The sequence below is a fragment of the Ricinus communis genome, chromosome 5 (genome assembly GCF_019578655.1).
Source record: "Ricinus communis isolate WT05 ecotype wild-type chromosome 5, ASM1957865v1, whole genome shotgun sequence".
NCBI lineage: Eukaryota > Viridiplantae > Streptophyta > Magnoliopsida > Malpighiales > Euphorbiaceae > Ricinus > Ricinus communis.
The window spans coordinates 26,519,126-26,537,961 of record NC_063260.1 but is presented as its reverse complement, the minus strand read 5'-3'; the positions used below and the strand labels follow the sequence as shown (position 1 = coordinate 26,537,961).

The window sequence follows — 18,836 nt, the reverse complement described above, 5'->3', positions numbered from 1 at the left end:
TTTTGATTTACAGGATCGACTATCGAGAACAAGGGCAAATGCTTATCTAACTGTCCAGTGTTAGACTTCTTGGAACAAAAGGTGGCGTCCACTGCAAAGAGTTTAGTGCAACGATCAAACAAATGCTCTTAGTTTATACTAATGCTTTAGTTATTACCAAGTCGGTGATTTTGGACCGACTAAGAACTTGCAAGATAATACATAAAAATCATATACATACAAACATGGAATAATGACTTGTTCACGCCATGTGATTTTCCTTCTTTTTTCACTTGTGAGCTTTAATTTATTAATACCAACAAGAGCAAAGATGTAAACACATAAATGAATTAATTTACAACCAGCACTGTTGATCAAAAACAAAATTTTCATGTTAACCAATTTTACAACTCCTTTAAGATCTCAAAAAGCAGCAAGATTCCAGGTGCTGCAAATGTTGGCGTGTACTGACAACTAGTACTGTTTCCGCAGCTGTCTTGACATGAAAAATGCAGCATCTCATTCAATGGGTTCACCCTTCTGCAGAAGTTAGCAGCTCATAATCTACTTCATGCCCTTGTTCGTTTTTGGTGAATGGAAGACTTCCCGGATTTTCCTCTTCCAAAAGAAGACTTATACATGTTTGCGGAGGGTAATTGTTCAGAATATAATCAATTTCATTCCCACTAATCTCTTTCTGATTAATAAGAACCTGCAAATTAAGTCCAAAAATTTGCCAGTTAGTCTACTTTCAGCACTCCCGTATCCTGCAATACAAGGGCATAAAGATTTTATCTAAATATGGACACAGGAATCTAAATATACAAATTGACAGTTTTATGTAGCAGAAATCAGATTCAAACATCCAATCCCTGGATCATTTAGTCAACTTCGCAAGTTGTAGCCTTCCCCTAGTTAATTTCACAGCCCTGCTAAAAGAACAGATTAGGACTAGACAAATTATCATCCTCTGATACCATCAGAAAATTCAAATAATCAGAAACTATAGTAACACAAAATGGATCGGACTGCAAGCATAAAGAAGAAAAGATAAGAAAATTAAAACTGTTGAACAATGTGTGTTCTGTTCTTGTTTTCTCTTCTTTTCTTCCTTTATCAGCTACAGAAGACCATTTTCAAAATTTTAAGCGAGCACCATGGTTGCTTAGCCATCGAAAGTCAAGAAAATACTATCAACAAGCATGTTGATGCTACACAACCAATTACCTTTACAGCTTTGAGCAAAGCTGCATGGTGCCGTCTTAGCAAAGAAACCGTTTTTTCATACATATCATTTATCAACTTCTCAGTTCTCTGCGCAACTTGATCATCCAAATTGAAGTTGATAGGGGGTTCAATTAGGCCATAGTCATCATAAAGTGACCCTTCAAAGTCCAGGCGTGGGCCCACAAATCTAACTTTCTTTCTCCAAGGAGGTGGCTCGCCATGTATGACCATTGGGTTCTCCAAGTTCCATCTGTTGGAAAAAAGAAAGACCTAGCATTAAACACCAATAGAAGAACAGGAAACCAACAAGTTCAGCAGTGAATTAAGGGCTGACATAGTAATAATTTTACGAGCAAGCCAAGATGCATCTGCAAGGTAGGGAATTGATGCCCTTGATGTATTCCTCCCATAAATAACCTCTTCAGCTGCCCTCGCCCCAAGAAGAACCTTTACGTAGAAACTAGCTAATTAACATAATCTGGTACAATCTCAGAAAGAATGAATGAACTCGACTAGACAATCTTTAAGCACACCTGAAGACGATGCAGCAGTTGAGGTCGGCGCTCAAACATGTATGATTCATCATCAAGCCGATGAAATACAACTTGTGATAATGTCTGCAGACATCATTTGACACATGCTATCATAAGTATTAAGCCAAAGTAAACGTCATAGGGCCAAATCTAAGAGGGAACATTAACTCATCCCACACATCAGATGATCTTATCAGCAGACAGGTATAAAATGTACAAGTACAAGTGAATCTAGAGAACAAATGAGCAAAAGGAAAGCTAAGAAAAATAGTTTAGACCAAAGAAGAGTGCCATCACCAAGGAAACAGAACAAGAACCTGACCGCGAGGGACAATTGAAATGCGATCACAACATTCAACTTTTGCATCTTCATATAGCCTAAGCAAATGGGAAGTCATAGCAACTCCAACTTCTGTAGTAGCTCTACGACATTGTCCCTGATGACCTAAATCTATCCCAACACGCTTTGGTCCAACAGTCAGTCGATCAACTGCATCATCGATGTCTGACTGAATAATTGATGCATGCCCTTGCCTCACTGCCACTAGAGCAGCCTCTTGGACCAGCTGAGCCAACTTTGCTCCCGTCCATCCTGATAATTGCACACATGAATATAGACGCCAAACAAGAAACTATATAGAAAAACTCCAATTACAACACATACCGGGTAAGTTTTTTGCACAAGTAGATAAATCAACAGACTCTGACATTTTCACTTTGCTAGCATGAATTTTCAAAATTTCCAGCCTTCCTTTAGCATTAGGAGCACGGATTCTTATCTACAGAAGAAAAATCAGGGTTACAACAGTAACAGCCATTGGAAAAAGCAATCAAACCATTCCCTTCTTTTAGTAGCATAAACAAACCTTGCGATCAAAACGACCTGGTCGAAGAAGAGCAGGATCTAACAAATCTCTACGATTTGTAGCAGCTAAAAAGATAACCCCTTTGCCAGTATCAAAGCCATCGAGCTCTATTAAGAGCTGGTTTAATGTAGTTTCCCTCTCTTGAGTAGCAGCATTATAGAGGTGGTCAGTAGATTCCTTGAAAATTCCTTGACGCCTATTCATACAACAATGGACCAAATAAAATTAGATTTTCAATTATTTGTGGCCTGGCATGTCTTTTTGGCACAGCAGTTTGCCTCCTACAATCTAGCTAATTATGTTGCAAATATTTGGCATTTCCTTGTAATATATTATTAATCAGAAATCACCCTGATTTCCTGTGCAGATTTGATGTACGTATCACATTATCCTTGTCAATCTGTGAAAATGATTGCTGAGTGACTTGTATCTCATTTCTGATAACAAAAACACTATGCAGCATCCAATTATGATGTCCAGGGAAAGACCCAGAATTAAAACTCGGAGGGGCCGATAAATATTTTACAACATTACAGTAATAAAGATTATACACAAATTTAAACTTAAACAAACTTATGCATGTGAAAGTACATCTATGTGCTTATTTTTTCTGTTCTATTTTTAAACAATAATAAGTATTTAACAAAGAAAAGAAAAAGAAACAATTTTCAACTTTATCTTTTAGATCGATATTATATATTAAAGACTGGAAGATAAGAATATAAACAATAGGCCTAATGACACTAAAAATCCAAACATTTACGTCTACGGTCCATCCTTTTAATTTTTACTTAAATTGCCCTATTTAACTAATTTATTGCAATTATAGCCAAATAAAAATCTCAATCAAAATGAGCTGATGTGGCAAATGACGTGTCAATATTTATTATCAACAACTTACATGCCATTGCCATATAGATTTACATATCACATACGAGTTACCAAGTTCAGGTTATAAATGAACATGAAAGTAAATGACAAGTGAAAATGATGAATCAAGAAAAAGAATAAAAGGTGAAGTCAATTCTTTCCTCAATTTCGTTGTAATTTTATGCATTTTTCTTAAAAAGCAAACAATATTGGTAAAGTAGAAAGAAGTAAGTATCCGATTTTAACCTAAATTTTAATTTGGCTATAATTGCAATCAATTAGCCAAATTCAGCCATTTTAGCAAAAATTTAAAGGATGGCCAAATTTGCAAAAAGAGACAAATGTTTGAATTTTTAATGTCATTAATAAATAGTCATAAATATTACACACTTTTTACATTTGCTTTATTTATGTTCAATTAAAAGTAACATGAGTTGTGATACATGTATGAAGTGTGCATGGTATCTCATTATAATAGAATACAAAAGGGCCAACTCTAAAAAATACTTATGTTTAGTGCTTCAAACCCACAATTCAGAGAATATACATAACATATAACAAAATTCTTTTCTAGGAGAGGGGGGCCAAGGCCCCTACCTGGCTCCACCCCTGATGTTGTCCAGACTAGAATACTATAATTGGGTTTACTCTCCACTATAATGTCACTAAATGAATTGTATTACACGACAAGCAACATATACACAAAAGAAAGACCCATATAGACCAACTATTCATCTGTAGCATGAGACTTCAAGTGCTACTGCACTTGAAATTTGGCTCAGCATATTATATTTATTTAAATACAATTTCCACAATGGTAAGAGAATATTTACTTAAAATGACTAACACGAATGCACATACCTAGTTGCCAATGCATCAATTTCATCAATGAAAATGACTGATGGTTTGTTGACCTGCAGAGACCATGATAATATCAATAATTACTTTTAGCGAAACACATGGAATAAGAAATATCGGATGAATTTATGCACTTATGATATGAACATCTATACCTTGTTACTAACATTCCAAGATGACTTATATATGTCTGCTAAGCAAAAATGTGTATGTTTATATGTAATACTTCAGCTTTGGATCTAACATTAACTGATTACTCCACCATCCTAGAGAAATTATTTTTATATAGACATATAGTAGCAACATCCAACATCAAATCTAGACTTAAAGAACACAAACAATTAACAACAGGAAGTATGATACAATAAAATTCCAACTCGTGCAGTCTAATTACCTTGGCTCTCTTGAATAGATCCCTGATACGAGCAGAACCAACACCAACTAAGACTTCAACAAATTCAGATCCAGCCATTTGATAAAATGGTACTCCAGCTTCACCAGCTATGGCCTTGGCAACCAGGGTCTGAAGAAGTATTTAGAACCCATTAACATTAATACTGAAAATTTAAATTCCTTACAAGCTGGTTACCAAGCACAACTAACCTTGCCGCATCCAGGAGGGCCCTCCAAAAGTACTCCATGTGGAGGCTTTATGCCCATTTTATCAAACAGTTCAGGATTCTTCAAGTATCTCACCAACTAATCAGCGAAGTATCGAAGGACTAAATAAGATCAGTATATTAAGGAATCACAATTTTGCATGCGTTTTAAGAACAAAATGACCATTTACAACTTTGAGCAATATGCTAAATCCAATATCAAGAAACATGATAAAGTTAAGGATATTAGAGGGTAGAGAGGATGAATAAAGGTGCTATTAGTATTAGCAAGAAAAAGAAGACCCTCATGCTCAGGAAAGTTTTTGAAATTTATTTGCGAAAAAGAAACAAGTTCTCAAAAATAATATACACTGGTCACAACAGTTGCAAAAGGATTGTTGATAATTTCTAATAATTTCATTAAGTTAGTTCAGTAGGCAAGGCACTTCCACGCAATTATTAATATTCATCCTTTGTATGTAAAAAAAACAATAAATGACATCTTTTTTCTCATTTGCCTACAAATCACAGTTCCAAGGTATCATTCGAGAGCCTAGCGGCATACAAAAAAAAGAGGGGGGGGGGCAAAAAGGAGTGTAAATATTCACAACTCAAATAATGAAACATGCATCATGCTTGAATGCAAAAAATATCATCCTCCAAGATAGGTAAATAGGAAAACCTCTTGAAGTTCCTCTACTGCGTCATCAATCCCTGCAACATCACTAAATTTAACTCCTGTTGACCCCTGAAGAAAGGCAGTTCTGAAAGAGTATTAAGTAATTCATGCAAAATTTACTAATATTAAAGATAAGCACAAAAGTACGACATTCTGAAACTAACATCCACTCGAGCTTCTGCTTTAGAACGTGAAAAATCAATTCCCTGCCATAAATCCTGCAAAACATAGAAAGTATATTAGCACAATAATCAGGGATCAAATAAACAAGAAGTAAGTCATAGTAAACCGTAGTCTGTAAAAGCAGAGATGGTAGGTATAAGCTACATTACCCACTTCCTGAAGTTCTTAGGTCGCCTTGAAAGTGTGAAACGGACTAGAAGAACCATAGTCAAAAGCACAAGTGTGATGGGCTTTAGCATCTCAATGCTGGCAGATACACCACCAAATGTGTAAAACTCCGACAATTTAGAGAAGACTCCTCCATCACTGAAAACATCAACAAGATAATCCAAAATTCCCTCCAAAATTCCAGAGATGATACCAAGAAACAGCTTAACAAATGGCCTGGCTATAGGCCATATAACATATACAGTCGTTACAAAGATGAAACTGGTAACGACAAATACTGCAGAAGCTAGGAACCCTCCAACTGCAACCGCAGCAGTAGCCATCACAGCTGTCACCATTCCAAGCTCTACTATCATTCTGCTAGATATGGAAGATGCCACTGGATGAGGGTACTCTGGCAACTTTCCCACTGAAGACTGAGGTAAAAGATGAAGCAGTAAGTAAGACATACATCTCTCCAACAGCATACATATATGTTATGCCATATTTACAATGTTTCGCTAGGAAATGAACTTTATTGCTATGGATACTGGATTATGCTTCATATCTAAATATAGCAATATCACTGTCCTTAAGATGACTTGTCTTGCTAGTATTATTTATTTTTATGAGTCGCTGAGGCCTTTCCTCATAAAAGCACCCTACTAAAGCCACTAAATTAGATTAAGGAAAGATTAACAAAATCAATTGAAGAGGAGTTGGAAGGATTGGCCACCTTCATATGCCTCTCTATTTCATACTGTGGACCCTTGTACTCCTCCAAAAGAGTTTGAGCTTCAGTCTGATAGAGTCTCATTGCCCTACAGAACACATTTTGTTGCAATAAATCACTAAAGCAAATTACAAACATCCAGAAAACCAAGTATTGAAAAAACAAACCGTTAGTGTCTAACATTCACCATTTGGTTCTATGTAATGTCTTCTCGCCTGGAATTTCCTTCAAATCCACAATAAAATCTCTATAATTGTCTAAATAACTACTGCCTCTAACCTCCTTCGAAGTCACCAACTTGACCTTATCTTTCTTCATTGCTTTGTTAAAATCCTCGAAGCTCATTTGAGGCAACTCCTCCAAGTTCCTATTAAACTCCTCTTCCTCAGATAACGCAGCCACAAAAATCTGCTCAGGAACATATAATTTACCCTTATATTCCCTTAAAATATCCTTCAAGTACACATCTTTACCCTCATTTTGACTCTCATTATCCACTTTTTTCCATTTTCCTGTAAAATTTAACCTCTTTGCTAGAAATTCAATCATACCCTTGTTCTGATTCTTGCTCAAGTTATCTTTCTCTTTCAAAGTATAGAACTTTTCACCAATTCGGTACCTGGGCTCAAGTTGGCTAGGATTTTCCTTTAAAACTCTAGTAACAAAGCCATCTTTTTTAGTGTCACTGGGCTGTGACTCTGAGCTTGAATTCAATCCGCATAGAGCTGTGAATGATCGACGAAGAAATGTTGCTTTTGGTCGAATTATTGGAGTGCATTGCAAGGATTTTCTATAGGTTTTGGGAGGATAAACCCTAGTAGATAAAAGAGTGTCAATAGTGGTCATTGTTTAGCTAAGTTTTAGAGCTCCAGCATTTAATCAGAAGGTTTTAATGGGTAGTAATGCAATTACGGCAAATTGAACTCATTTTTCTTTTTCTTGGGGGAGGGAGGACTCAAAAAGTTTTTTCAAAATTAGGAACTTAAATGATTGGGATTGAAGGAGAGGAGAGCGAGAGGAATTGATACTGATTCCGGTTTTTCTAGATACTAGGTTTTAAGTGTGTTGGCAACTTTTTCTGCTAACATGGGTCGGGTCCTGTGGCCATCTTTAATGGGATTTCTCGGGTATGAATATGTACATTTATTGATTTTTTGGATTTATATAACTTATATAGTGAGAATTGAGAACAGCTCTCTCCGAAGTGGAACTGTTTAGAAATATCCAACCTTTAGTATTAAGATATTACTTATAATTTATGTTGAATTACTTGTATCATTGAGAAAAATCCAGGCAGTGACTATTTGAAACGGTAGCTTCAATATCATTAGTAATACATCTAGTTAGTTCACAGCCATCGTTCAACAGATAGGACCATTCTGTGGTCCTTTTGATCAAATTTCCAGATTGCAAATGGCCATGGCTACTTAATAATTCCTCGAACAACCTAAGCTTATGCAAGTAGTTGGCCTCTACTGCAATTCATCAGTCACTTATCCATACACATTACCCACATCCGGATTCATTTTCGCCTACTGCAAATCCTTTCTTCCGTTCACATCCACTAGAGGCTACATCATTCTGCACTCTGCCGCTTACTTTTGAACCGTTATTATTCTAGTGGTTCTGCAGCTATTACCACTATCTTGCAGAACACATTTCCTTTGATTTCTTTACTCCTGCAATCGGAGCAAATCCACTAGATATGAAGGCGAATCCATGCGCAGAGTGTAGATTCTATTGGATTCAACTGAAAAGTTTACACTTCCTCCCATCCATCAGCTAGACACGAGCAGCTCAGCACACAATATACATGGGGGCTAGACCTAGGTATTGAGTTGTGGCTCAAGACAACCACCTCATATTTCTGATGTATTGTGGCAGGATCCATGACAAGTTATGCTGTATGCTTAAAGTATCTGAAAACATTTGATTTCGAGAACCCAAAAAGAACAGGAGGCAGCAGCAGCTTTGAAGAACAGGAAATAAATTGACAGCCCTGAAAATATTGGGTTGATCGCCAGACTGTAATCATAGCATATCGCTCTTTTCCTTTTGCTGTGCAGTCTCAACATACTGCTCAGCAAGTTTCTTGACTTTCTCACCTTCCTTGATTAAGAAATTTGCATTCTTGGCATTCAGGTGGTATTTCATAACTTTATCACTTGTTTTTGCAACAGCCCACCTATATTGTTCAGCAGTGATTATGCCACTTTTACAGAGTGGTCTGATGTGCTCTTTGATATAGGTTTCAACCTGCATATAACAAGAAAGTCTGGTCAACAGAGAGAAGTTTGCAAAAAAAAAAAATGGTAAAGAAAAGACTAGATACAAGAGATCCTCCAAATAACATTCAATGCATTACTACATAATTATACATCTCATTTGCTTCAAACTAGATACGTGGAAGACACTGAGCTGCAACGCCATCAATGGATAGAGCGCCTACCTTCTTTGAAACAGAATTCATAGCATCACACTGCCTATTTGCTTCAATTTTAGGTATGTCCTTCCTTGGAATATTCTCGCTTGTTCCTGAAAGGTTGGATGAATTTTCTCCATTGCATGAGGTCTGACCACTTGAGGCAACACTTGTTGGCTTAACTTGGCCTGATACTTTTTTTTCATCTGAAGCTTCAGCATAAAATAGTCCATCTAGTTCTTTTGATGCGTCTTCTGGGTATTTGTGCATCAGTGGTTCCTTGTCTGGGCCATATAATTCTTCACATTCTGCAAGAGAAGGTTCCATACCTTCCTCACAGAGCAAGGTCGCCGGAGGAAAACAAGAACTATCATTCCCACCCTCTTTTATTGAGCCAATGATCTCTGCATCTATATGACCTTTTTGCTGTGAGGGAGAGTGCTTGAGCTCTTTGATATCCTCTGATCTGTTACTATCTTCAAACTTTTGAACATCAATTATGCTTTCATGTTTAAGAGTGGAGAAGACTACTTTCATCCTTGACTCAGTTTCTTCTGGTGGTGCCTTTGGGACTTTTATAGCAGCAGCACCAATGTAGTCTTCATCTTCTAAATCATAGTCAAAATCACCGTATATATCCACCTCTGGCTGAGAGTCTATTTCAAGTATATTATCAGGCCCTTCTTCATTGTTCTGGATCGAGGGATTGCCTACTTCATTAGAAGTCTCCTTATTATGACGTGGACTACTTGGAGGAGAATCAGATAAAAGCCCTGCATTTTTTAATGCATCCCTGATGGCAGAATCAGTTTGAATTTCACTAGCTTGTTCAGATTGGTCAACAGGCTGCAATGGAATAGGTGAAGGATTTGATAACTTGGCTCTAATTGATTCACTGTTATCTGATCGACGCAATATTTCCTGAGAACAAAGGTTCAAATATACTAGTTTGCTGTTTGATTTATCAGCAACCTCCTTCTCAATATTGATTGCATCTGCAACAGCTAATTCTGTTTCTGCTGTTCTGCGAATCTCCGGCAAATTTGCTTTCCTCAAGAAGTGTTCTGTCAGACGGTAAAGCTGTGTCTGCAATCCAAAGGTAGGGATTAGCTAAACTTTAGTCAAGTCCATGCTTATTGGAAGAGTTAAAACAACCTGAAAACCGAACAATTAGAGGTTGATGGGAAAATGTATATGCAGAAATTTGTTCAAGTCGAACTTCATTCATAGATTGCCAACTGAAAAGCCCACTTCTATCAACCAAATATGCCTTAATCTAACTTGGATTTTGATTCTGTAGAACTTTAGCATTAAAGAAATTAGTGGTAAGATAGGTGATAGAAAAGCATTGAGAATGAGTATAGCAGTAATCATAGTCTCTCCATCTTTCTAATGGGCTGCATGAGTTCTTTACCAGATAAGTTGATAAATTGGGCATTCTCAGTCATTATTCAATTGAAGTTAGTGTAAAAGATCAAAACTACTCTTGGCTCTTTTTTTTTTCTTTTATCTATCATTAAGCAACCTAAGCATGGCTCAAGGATGTATATCATCTATATAGACAAGGGAAAACCTGGTTCAAGAGGGCATTGCTTACCTGCCTAACTGATACAGGGACTTTATTATGGCGACTTGGTGCCAGTACTGGTCTCATGTCTATCGGCAGTTGAGCCTGCTCACATCAACCAAGAAAAGAAAAACGCATACATTAATATCAATTTGAAGAATGTACTGTCAACTCAAACAGCTACTTAGGATACTAGGTTCCAAGGAGAGATTAAAAACATACTAGTAAGGGGTATCCTTTAAGAATAGCATTGTCCTCCTGTTTTTCTTGCATTGCAACTGTTCCTGTTGCAGCCTTTTTTCTTGCAAGTACCTCTAAAGCCCATTTTCTTTTGTCAAGTTTTTTATCATCAGATTGACTACCTGTTTCCTTCAATGAATTGACCTTAGAACCACCTAATAAAGCTTGTAAAGAACCATTTGAGGCTTTGTCAGGATGTGCTTTACTGGAAGCAGCTTTATACTTTAAGACTGGAACTTTATCCTTAGGCGCTTTATCATGAACTGAAGGAGCAGAAAGCTTTGAAGAAACTTTATTTGTTTCTGAAACTTTTTGTGTACGGTCATCAAGAGATGGATTTTGACCTTTTTCTATTGAAATGTGTTGTCCTCGACTCTGCTCGGAGTCACTTGCAGCTTTAAGGGCTGAGAGAGGTTTTATATCGTCCTTTCTTGGAAAAACAGATGTATCTGCCAAATACAATCTAGAAAGAATGGGATTTGCCACCTGAGACTGAGATGCCTGTTCAATTTCGGGGCCTTCTGGGTTCTTTCTCAGGAGGTTGAGAACTGACTTCAAAGTTGCAATTTTTTCAGGCTTTGTTGCCCTCATGCAGCGGTGCTTCCAAAACTCAACCTCACATTCCCGGTCCCATGCCCGTTTACGTCTTCCATTAGTATTGCCATAAATTTTCTTTGTCAGACTTTCACGAATTTTACCCTTCTGCAGCAAAGATTTTTTTGCCTTCAGAGCAGAAGGAGGTAATTTCTCAATAGCTTCAGTTGTGGCTCCTGCTACAGCAGTACGGAAAGCAGCAAGAAGCTTTGGATCAAAGAGGCTTTCCCCAATATCTACAGAGGCCTTTTTACGCACCGCTTCTCTTATTTCTGTTCTGAGTTTTTGAACTACACTAGATGACTCCTTGTCCTTTGTGTCTCTCCTCATGATCTTTTTGACTCTCAAGCCAGCTGCACTTTCTCTTTCCTTTGAAGATTTATCAACAGAACTCTGATTTGCAAGCCCCCTAGAAGGTCTACGTCTAATCGATTTGACTATTCTCATTATATCAGAACAGACATCTTCCTTTTCTGGAGATTTTTTTGATTTGACATCTTTGGAAACTGCTACCTGAGCAGGACATATGTGGGAATCATCACGAAGTAATTTATTAAATTGGTCCATAGATTCCATTTGAAACTTGCCCTTGGTTCTAATTTTCTTTTCAGGGGCTGCATCTTCATCCTTAGCATTATCTTCCTTATCAGCAGTAATCCTAAGACCATGAAAACTGGAAGAGGAAAAAAGAATCAGGAGTCAGGTATATTCAACCTAATACAATAAATCACAGAACTATCTATTGAAAGCATAATGCAACTTAACAGGTAAAAGACAACTATGACTTATATAAGCTAAAAATAGGTTGCCTCTTTCTACCACTTCAGTGCATGTTTCTTTTTCTCCTTCTTGTCCCCTTTTATTTAAGTTAATTATCTTGTTTGAGAGGAAAGGACTGTAAGAACCACGTTCATACAATCCCATAATCCTCAACACACATCAGACAAATTCATGTAGCCTTCAGCACACTAGAAAATCTATGGCGTTTTGGTTCTTGTAAAAACTGGGGGGTGGGGAGATGAGAAAGATGTAAAGGAAAACAAACTACTTTTTGTGTTTGGCTGTGTAGAAAAATGAGTAAAAATAAAATCTTTTAGTTAAGACTTAAGAATGGATGTTCTTATAGGAAACAAACTTATGTTAGCTAATCTTGATGCAGTGATAGATCTACAAATTCTTATTTAAAACTTTTCAACTGATGTCTAGAAAATTCTAAGTTATAATATCATCCTAAACTTGCTTTACATTTGTTTTTCTCTGCAGTCATTCTGATTTTTGACAGAACAAACAGTCATGGTTTCTTAAATGACAACAATAAACAAATGTTACAGAAACAGAGTGCATGTAACCAAATAAAATCCCATCATGTATGTGTCTGTGTAATCATGACGAATAGCTAAAATTAGCCAAGCATAAAGGAGAGGCATTTACAATCGATGCATGACTATCTTGCACATAGTTAGGGACTCAAGCCACCCCCTTCCTCTTCACTTTGAACCGAACAGTAAGAAAAATTTATCTACAAACAATACTGACCAAGAATTCTAAGATGGCCTAAGTTTCAGAATTAGAAAAGAAAAGGATTTTAAAGTTAACCAGTTAAGAAGTATTAAACTTTTTCCCCAAATCCACGTGGAGCAATGAACAGAACATGGATCTACAGGTGTTTGGTTGGGTAGCATCGGTGATCTCAGGTTTAAGAGGTGCAAGGTTAGAAAACATAAAAGACCACCTACTTTCCAGAGGTGCTATAACCTGACAGAACTACTTCAATTCTCCTAGGTCATGAAAGTGCAAGCCTGGGTTGCCACAGCATAAAGAGAATACCGGCCAGATACAGTTTCTGTCACCATAGATCTAACACAGAGAGCACAAATTTAATACACAGTTGACACCCAGGTAAAGATTAAAGAACTACAGCCAAATTATGGCATTATGATACTCTGAAGTTGATAGTAACTCGTCAGCTTTTTTAATTCACACTAATTGCTCAAATTATATGAGAAAATTCGAGAATGTTCAAATTGCAAGTAACCTGCGATCCATTTGCGTTCTTTTTAAGCCAATCATTTTGACAGCCTCCTCATTAGCATCACATAAAATCTTCTCCTCTGCAGACAATAGGCTGAATGATAAAATGCATATGCAAATTCCTTGAAGAAAAAAATCTTGAAAAGGACTAAGAAGTAATATTTTAAAGCCCCCAGAATGGGCCAATTATTATGGTCATTCTAAAAATAGTAATACCTCTTAACAAAGGTTCTTCTGCAAGGTTTTTCTGCTCTATATCCCCAGCTCCTTGGTCCTCAGTTCCATTATTCTTCATGTGATTAACTAGCACATTAAATTTATATTATTACACATTCTCGAACCCACAAAATATAAAATAAATTTTTCTGCTTTTTATCTGTAGAATAACAAGTTCCACATATAATATATTTGCAGAATTACCAGACAAAAAAGAGCTGACAGACAAACCAAGATGAAGACCTATACTGGTTTCACTTTCAGACAATTTATTTCCAGCATTGGAGTCATTGAGCAACTTTCTCAAACAACTATTAACATCATCGTTGCTGTTTGGTGGATTGACAGCTGAATCAGCACAACTTGATTTCAACTCGCTAAGGACCAAAGATGTATCATGTGATAAGGACAGTTCGAGTCCCTGTCCCTCCATGATTGGTTGAATTTCATTCTTTTCACCAGAAGGTGTTTCTTCCTTAAGACTATTGCCATCAACAGCATCAAAATTCAAGTTCTTATCAACTTCAAGGACTGAACAAAATTTCTCACTGGCCTCTTCACTCCTTTTGTCTTCATCGACCATTGAAACAACAACAGCTGTTTCTCCAGCATCAGCAACAGATACAGATAACTTCCCAGAAAAGGTAGCCTCAGGTAAAGAGCTAGTATAACAACTTTCTGCACCGCACTGCTTGGTTGGCCTCTGTATTGAAGTTGCATCAAATTTCTGTGGTACTTTACCAGCCACACATCTATAGCAAACAGAAACTGAGAATATTTTAGAGAAAGAGAGGAAGAAACTTATGTTTCCACTATAGGAAAAAGAAAAATTGCATGCTAAAGGTACTGCATTCTGGTCTTTGAAACATGAGAGAGAAGAGCGGGGATGTGAACTCCACATAAAATTTTGCAAGCTCAGAAAGATCCTAAGATCATGGTACCAGAAATTTGTGAACAATACAGAAGGTCCATGGCTATTGCTTTCTTTCTATGATTATAAATAAGATCAGAATTGTCCAATTTACTATTAGCCACCTCAAAAGCACTAAGAAGGGATATCAAAAACTATTTGCATGCATTCTGCAAGTAACCAAAATGCAGCAAGAAAATATGAAGGTCTAACGGTAATAAACATTTCCACATTGATTTCATAAATGACGAGGTTTTGCACATAGAAGTATTCCCTGATTGCAATATTAGGACCAAAGTGAGAAAAGGAAGCAGTAACCTGACACTGCCAAACTTAAAAGAAAATATTTTTTTTTTATTATCGAGAAATGACAATTATCATGGATGATAAGATTTTCATTCTTTATAATTTTACCTTGGGCATAACCATGTATCCTCAGATGTACCTTCAGGATCAAAGCCCACACAGAAGGCATGGTACCTGTTCCCATGTATGACAAGCAATAGATGTTTTAATATAACTGAACAGAATCTGTAATGAATCATTATCTGCAGAGTATGAAACCATATGATGGGAAGAAGAGGAATTAAAAATAAAGAGCAAAACAGAACAATAGAGACACAACAGTATCCTAGAATACGGAAGTTGAAAGAAATTAAAAAATCAGAAAAACAAAATAATGATGTTCAAAAAGTTTCACAATTCAGTTTTCTCCAACATCCATATCAGAATCTGAATCAATATATGAATTTAACAAATTAAAACCCCTGCCAGAAGCTATATGGTGAAATAGTCCCACATCAAGCTACAAAGTACCAAGTACCAAAAAGAGCAAGGCACTGAAACTCCAGATCAGAATCCACATAGTGAAGTAGCTTTCTTAACCCACAACATCCATCTACACCTAACATTCTTCTAGAATCACATTCAAGGATCAAAATTTACCAAATGTCACAAGAATCACAAGCAATTGAGGTATCCAAATTAGAGTCCTCTTCCATATTTGCTGATCCACTTCGGATTTTGCATTCATCTCCATCCAAGCAGATAACTGCCTACAAAACAATAAAGTAAACAAGAATTAGAGTGTTGTTACTCTAATATTGAACTTGTTGAATACAATCCTGAATAATTAAGAGTTTTTTGTGCAACATGATAAGTCCTCAGGGCAGTTTCAGGTTTTGTTCATTCCAACAATAATCTCCTCTCCATTGATATCCTACCAATTGCTGTAATGGAGAGAGCTCTTACCATGTGCTAGAAATATTAACTAAATTATTCCTTGATGAATATACATAATCTCATATGCATACACAAAGACCATTGAAACCTAACCTAGAGGCAAAAGATGGGCTTCTGAGCACAATTAGAGACCTGACATTTGCACCAGTGCACAGACAATTCCCAGTGAAGCCAGCCTTAGAAGTTTAGCAGCAGTAACATAAGGTGATGACTCCTAGATTAGAGCATTCTCATAGTATATTATAAATAATTATACTGATTTATTCTAGCTGAAGAAGCTACTGTAGTAAAAAAAAAAGAGCTACAGAATTCTCAAGTCTTGAGAAGGCGCAAAATTGGCCCTTTGACCTTAAAATGGCAACATATGGATGAGGCTTACATTCTCATCAATATAGTAGGATGGGAAAGAGAGAGTATTGTTCTTTCCTTCAACACACCAATCATCATCCCTGCAATGCATGGAAAAGAAGATCAAATCAATCACCAATCAATATAAATAAAAGTTAATGCTCAGAACCTTGATCAGTAAAGAGTAAGCATCAAGTCATGAATATCAATTCTGGATGAGAAGATGAAAAGTGAAAACTCAGTACAAAGTACAAAATCTTCTCAAATAATGTGTGGGGTATCAATACATCAATGGAAAAATAGATCATGGAACTTGAACATTCTAATTAAAATTATTTGTTCAATCTAAGTTATGATTTCTCCATGTCCTAACTTATCTTCACTAGGAAACCTTTTTATGTACTGAGACTATTTCAACACAGATCATTGAGCAGCACTGCCACAATGATGATTATTGTTGCTAAATTCCTGAAACAAGAGTGCAATGCAACCAGAATTCCAAATGCACAAAAATGGAGGCTTCCGATCAAGAGTTTAACAGAAGCATGGAAATTACATAAGAGAAAAAAAAATACCTGGAAAATGAATCATCATCAACCTTATTGCTTCCAATTGTATCATATACCTTCATAATCAAAGGGAACTTTTTTAGCAATCACTTAATGCACTCTTTTGATTTTAATTTCAATAAAGTTCCATAAATAATTTAAAGTAGTTCATAGAAATCAAGGGATACTTTAAAATAAAAATAGCATGACAATGCTTGAACAAATCGTTTTAACTCACTGGAACACATGTGATCAATTGGAACTCATTCTGGCAAAGTGGGCAAAGGTTAGTGATTGTGGCCCAGTTGTCTATGCAAGTAAAACAGAACCTGAAATTCTCAGCATGAACCCAAGTCACTACTTTTAGAATGCGTCCAACCAAAGCAAGAGTTAAAACATTTTAGCGCTAAATTGAAATGCAATTCAACAGAGCGAAAGGGATAAGCTACAAACGAGTTAAAGATATATACCAGTGTTGACAGCAATCAAGGACCCCTCGGTCAAAGACAATGTCCATACATATCCCACATCTTTCACCCTCAAAATTAGAATAATCCTGCAAATGACAATATTAACCAAAAACGTCTCAGTAAAACAGAAATCATAAGCTGTAACTTCTAAAACATTTTCAAAATGCTAATTAATTGCTTCTACCTAGATGTTTCTTGAGCATTGTACACATATTTTTACCATTCACAGAACCCTAACAAGCAAAATTACTTTATAATCAAGTAGAATAAAGTTAAATAACAGAAATTTATTACAGATACAACTGTCTAGTATTGCTTATAAACATAAATTTCAGTTCTGCGTGTGCTTACATGAGAATAAGCAAAGGAAAAATTTTAATTTAAAAAAAAATATATATATATATATAATAGTTACTTGAAATTTACATTATCCGCATCAATAGTCTCTTCTTGTACAATATCACTTGTAACAAAATCCACCTCCATTATCATTTCTTAATCAGAGCCACCCTGTTTCAATTGAACAACTAAAATCTATACCACCAAACAAAGAAAGTTCAGAAAATTATTATCGAAACATAGCTAATTGAAATGCGATTATCCAAGTTTTATTGTCAAGCGAAGCTAATTCAAGAGAAAAAATGGAAATTGGAAAAATATAGAGGGGCCAAGTGAAGCGAGTTCCTGTAACTGAAGATTAGAGACTCAATTGAGAAAATTGAGCCTGATTGAGGAGGAGAAGAAAAGGGCAGGTTCGTAATTTTGATGTTTCGATGCGTATTTATTAACTAGAGAAACGAGTTTCATTTCATTGCGGAACTTTGTGCGCATGAAATTACATTAACCTCCCCAGCATCATCTTGTCGTCCTTGTTTTTTATATTCAAAATATATTTAAAATTTATATTTTTTATTGTTCTATTTTATAATTTTATATTAAATACTCTTATTGTAAGGATGAATTAAAATAATTATTCATTAAATCTAGTTCTATATTATTTATCTTTTAATCTTTTATTTAGTTTATAAATTATCTCTTATAATTTAATTATTATATTAAGATTTTTATTTAATCTCTGCATAAAAATTAATTTTATCTATATATTATTTTTATAATTTATTTATTATATTAGAATCACTTGTCTAACTTTTATATAAAATTTAATGTTAGTATTTATGCAAGAATAATTAACTAATATTTTTGATTATTTATATTTTTAATCTAATTAAATTATAATAAAATTTAAATATTTTAAAAATATTTAATTTATTAAAATACTAAATTTATATATTTAATTTTAAGTTATTAAAATAAAATAAATATTATTAATAATATAATTTTATCACATTGTACTTATAACTTTGATAAAAATTTATATTATTTTTTATTAATTTAATTCTTTAATTATATTGACTTTTAAAATGTAAAAAAAATTTAAGTTATTGATATTTTTTTATATTAATAAAAAAATATAATAAAAATATAAAAGATAATATCACTAAAAATTAGGAGATAAAATAATAAAAATCGAATATAGTTAATGATTATTCAACCTACATTTTGATAGAATGAGT

At 35.3% G+C, this 18,836-nt stretch overlaps 2 protein-coding genes across 6 annotated transcripts; both read right to left on the bottom strand.

Moving 5' to 3' along the window:
• Nucleotides 1-225: 225 nt before the first annotated feature.
• On the bottom strand, nt 226-7,793 carry LOC8288035 (probable inactive ATP-dependent zinc metalloprotease FTSHI 1, chloroplastic). The gene is made up of 15 exons (XM_002509939.3): nt 6,862-7,793; nt 6,678-6,762; nt 5,944-6,378; nt 5,776-5,829; nt 5,615-5,680; nt 4,937-5,032; nt 4,728-4,856; nt 4,337-4,389; nt 2,606-2,801; nt 2,404-2,518; nt 2,057-2,331; nt 1,740-1,823; nt 1,541-1,653; nt 1,207-1,456; nt 226-691 (listed from the first exon to the last, which is right to left on the bottom strand). The coding sequence occupies exons 1-15, from the start codon at nt 7,518-7,520 to the stop codon at nt 512-514; spliced, it is 2,790 nt and encodes a 929-aa protein (XP_002509985.2). The 5' UTR covers nt 7,521-7,793; the 3' UTR covers nt 226-511.
• Nucleotides 7,794-7,975: 182 nt separating this feature from the next.
• LOC8288033 (uncharacterized protein At4g10930) lies at nt 7,976-18,062 on the bottom strand. 5 transcript variants are annotated; one of them, XM_025156189.2, is made up of 14 exons: nt 17,678-18,062; nt 17,263-17,348; nt 17,031-17,121; nt 16,820-16,869; nt 16,276-16,345; nt 15,600-15,705; nt 15,069-15,134; nt 13,949-14,512; nt 13,745-13,831; nt 13,533-13,608; nt 10,886-12,170; nt 10,694-10,768; nt 9,124-10,182; nt 7,976-8,930 (listed from the first exon to the last, which is right to left on the bottom strand). In XM_025156189.2, exons 2-14 carry the CDS (start codon nt 17,307-17,309, stop codon nt 8,706-8,708), a joined length of 3,801 nt encoding a protein of 1,266 aa, XP_025011957.2. In that variant the 5' UTR covers nt 17,310-17,348; nt 17,678-18,062; the 3' UTR covers nt 7,976-8,705. The 5 variants fall into 5 exon arrangements, with proteins under 5 accessions (XP_025011957.2, XP_015571144.2, XP_015571149.2 ...); XM_015715658.3 differs by having other exon boundaries at nt 17,689-18,062; XM_015715663.3 differs by having other exon boundaries at nt 13,949-14,496; nt 15,600-15,709; nt 17,689-18,061.
• Nucleotides 18,063-18,836: the final 774 nt, after the last annotated feature.

Coding starts and splice junctions, on each gene's coding strand:
- LOC8288035 (XM_002509939.3), bottom strand. CDS start 7,520: ATGACCACTATTGACACTCTTTTATCTACTAGGGTTTATCCTCCCAAA. Junction 6,763..6,861: donor ACATTACATAGAACCAAATG/GTGAATGTTAGA, acceptor TGTGTTCTGTAG/GGCAATGAGACTCTATCAGA. Junction 4,390..4,727: donor ATCTATTCAAGAGAGCCAAG/GTAATTAGACTG, acceptor TGGTCTCTGCAG/GTCAACAAACCATCAGTCAT.
- LOC8288033 (XM_015715658.3), bottom strand. CDS start 17,754: ATGATAATGGAGGTGGATTTTGTTACAAGTGATATTGTACAAGAAGAG. Junction 15,706..16,275: donor CCTACTATATTGATGAGAAT/GTAAGCCTCATC, acceptor TTTTGTAGGCAG/TTATCTGCTTGGATGGAGAT. Junction 8,931..9,123: donor TGAATTCTGTTTCAAAGAAG/GTAGGCGCTCTA, acceptor TGTTATATGCAG/GTTGAAACCTATATCAAAGA.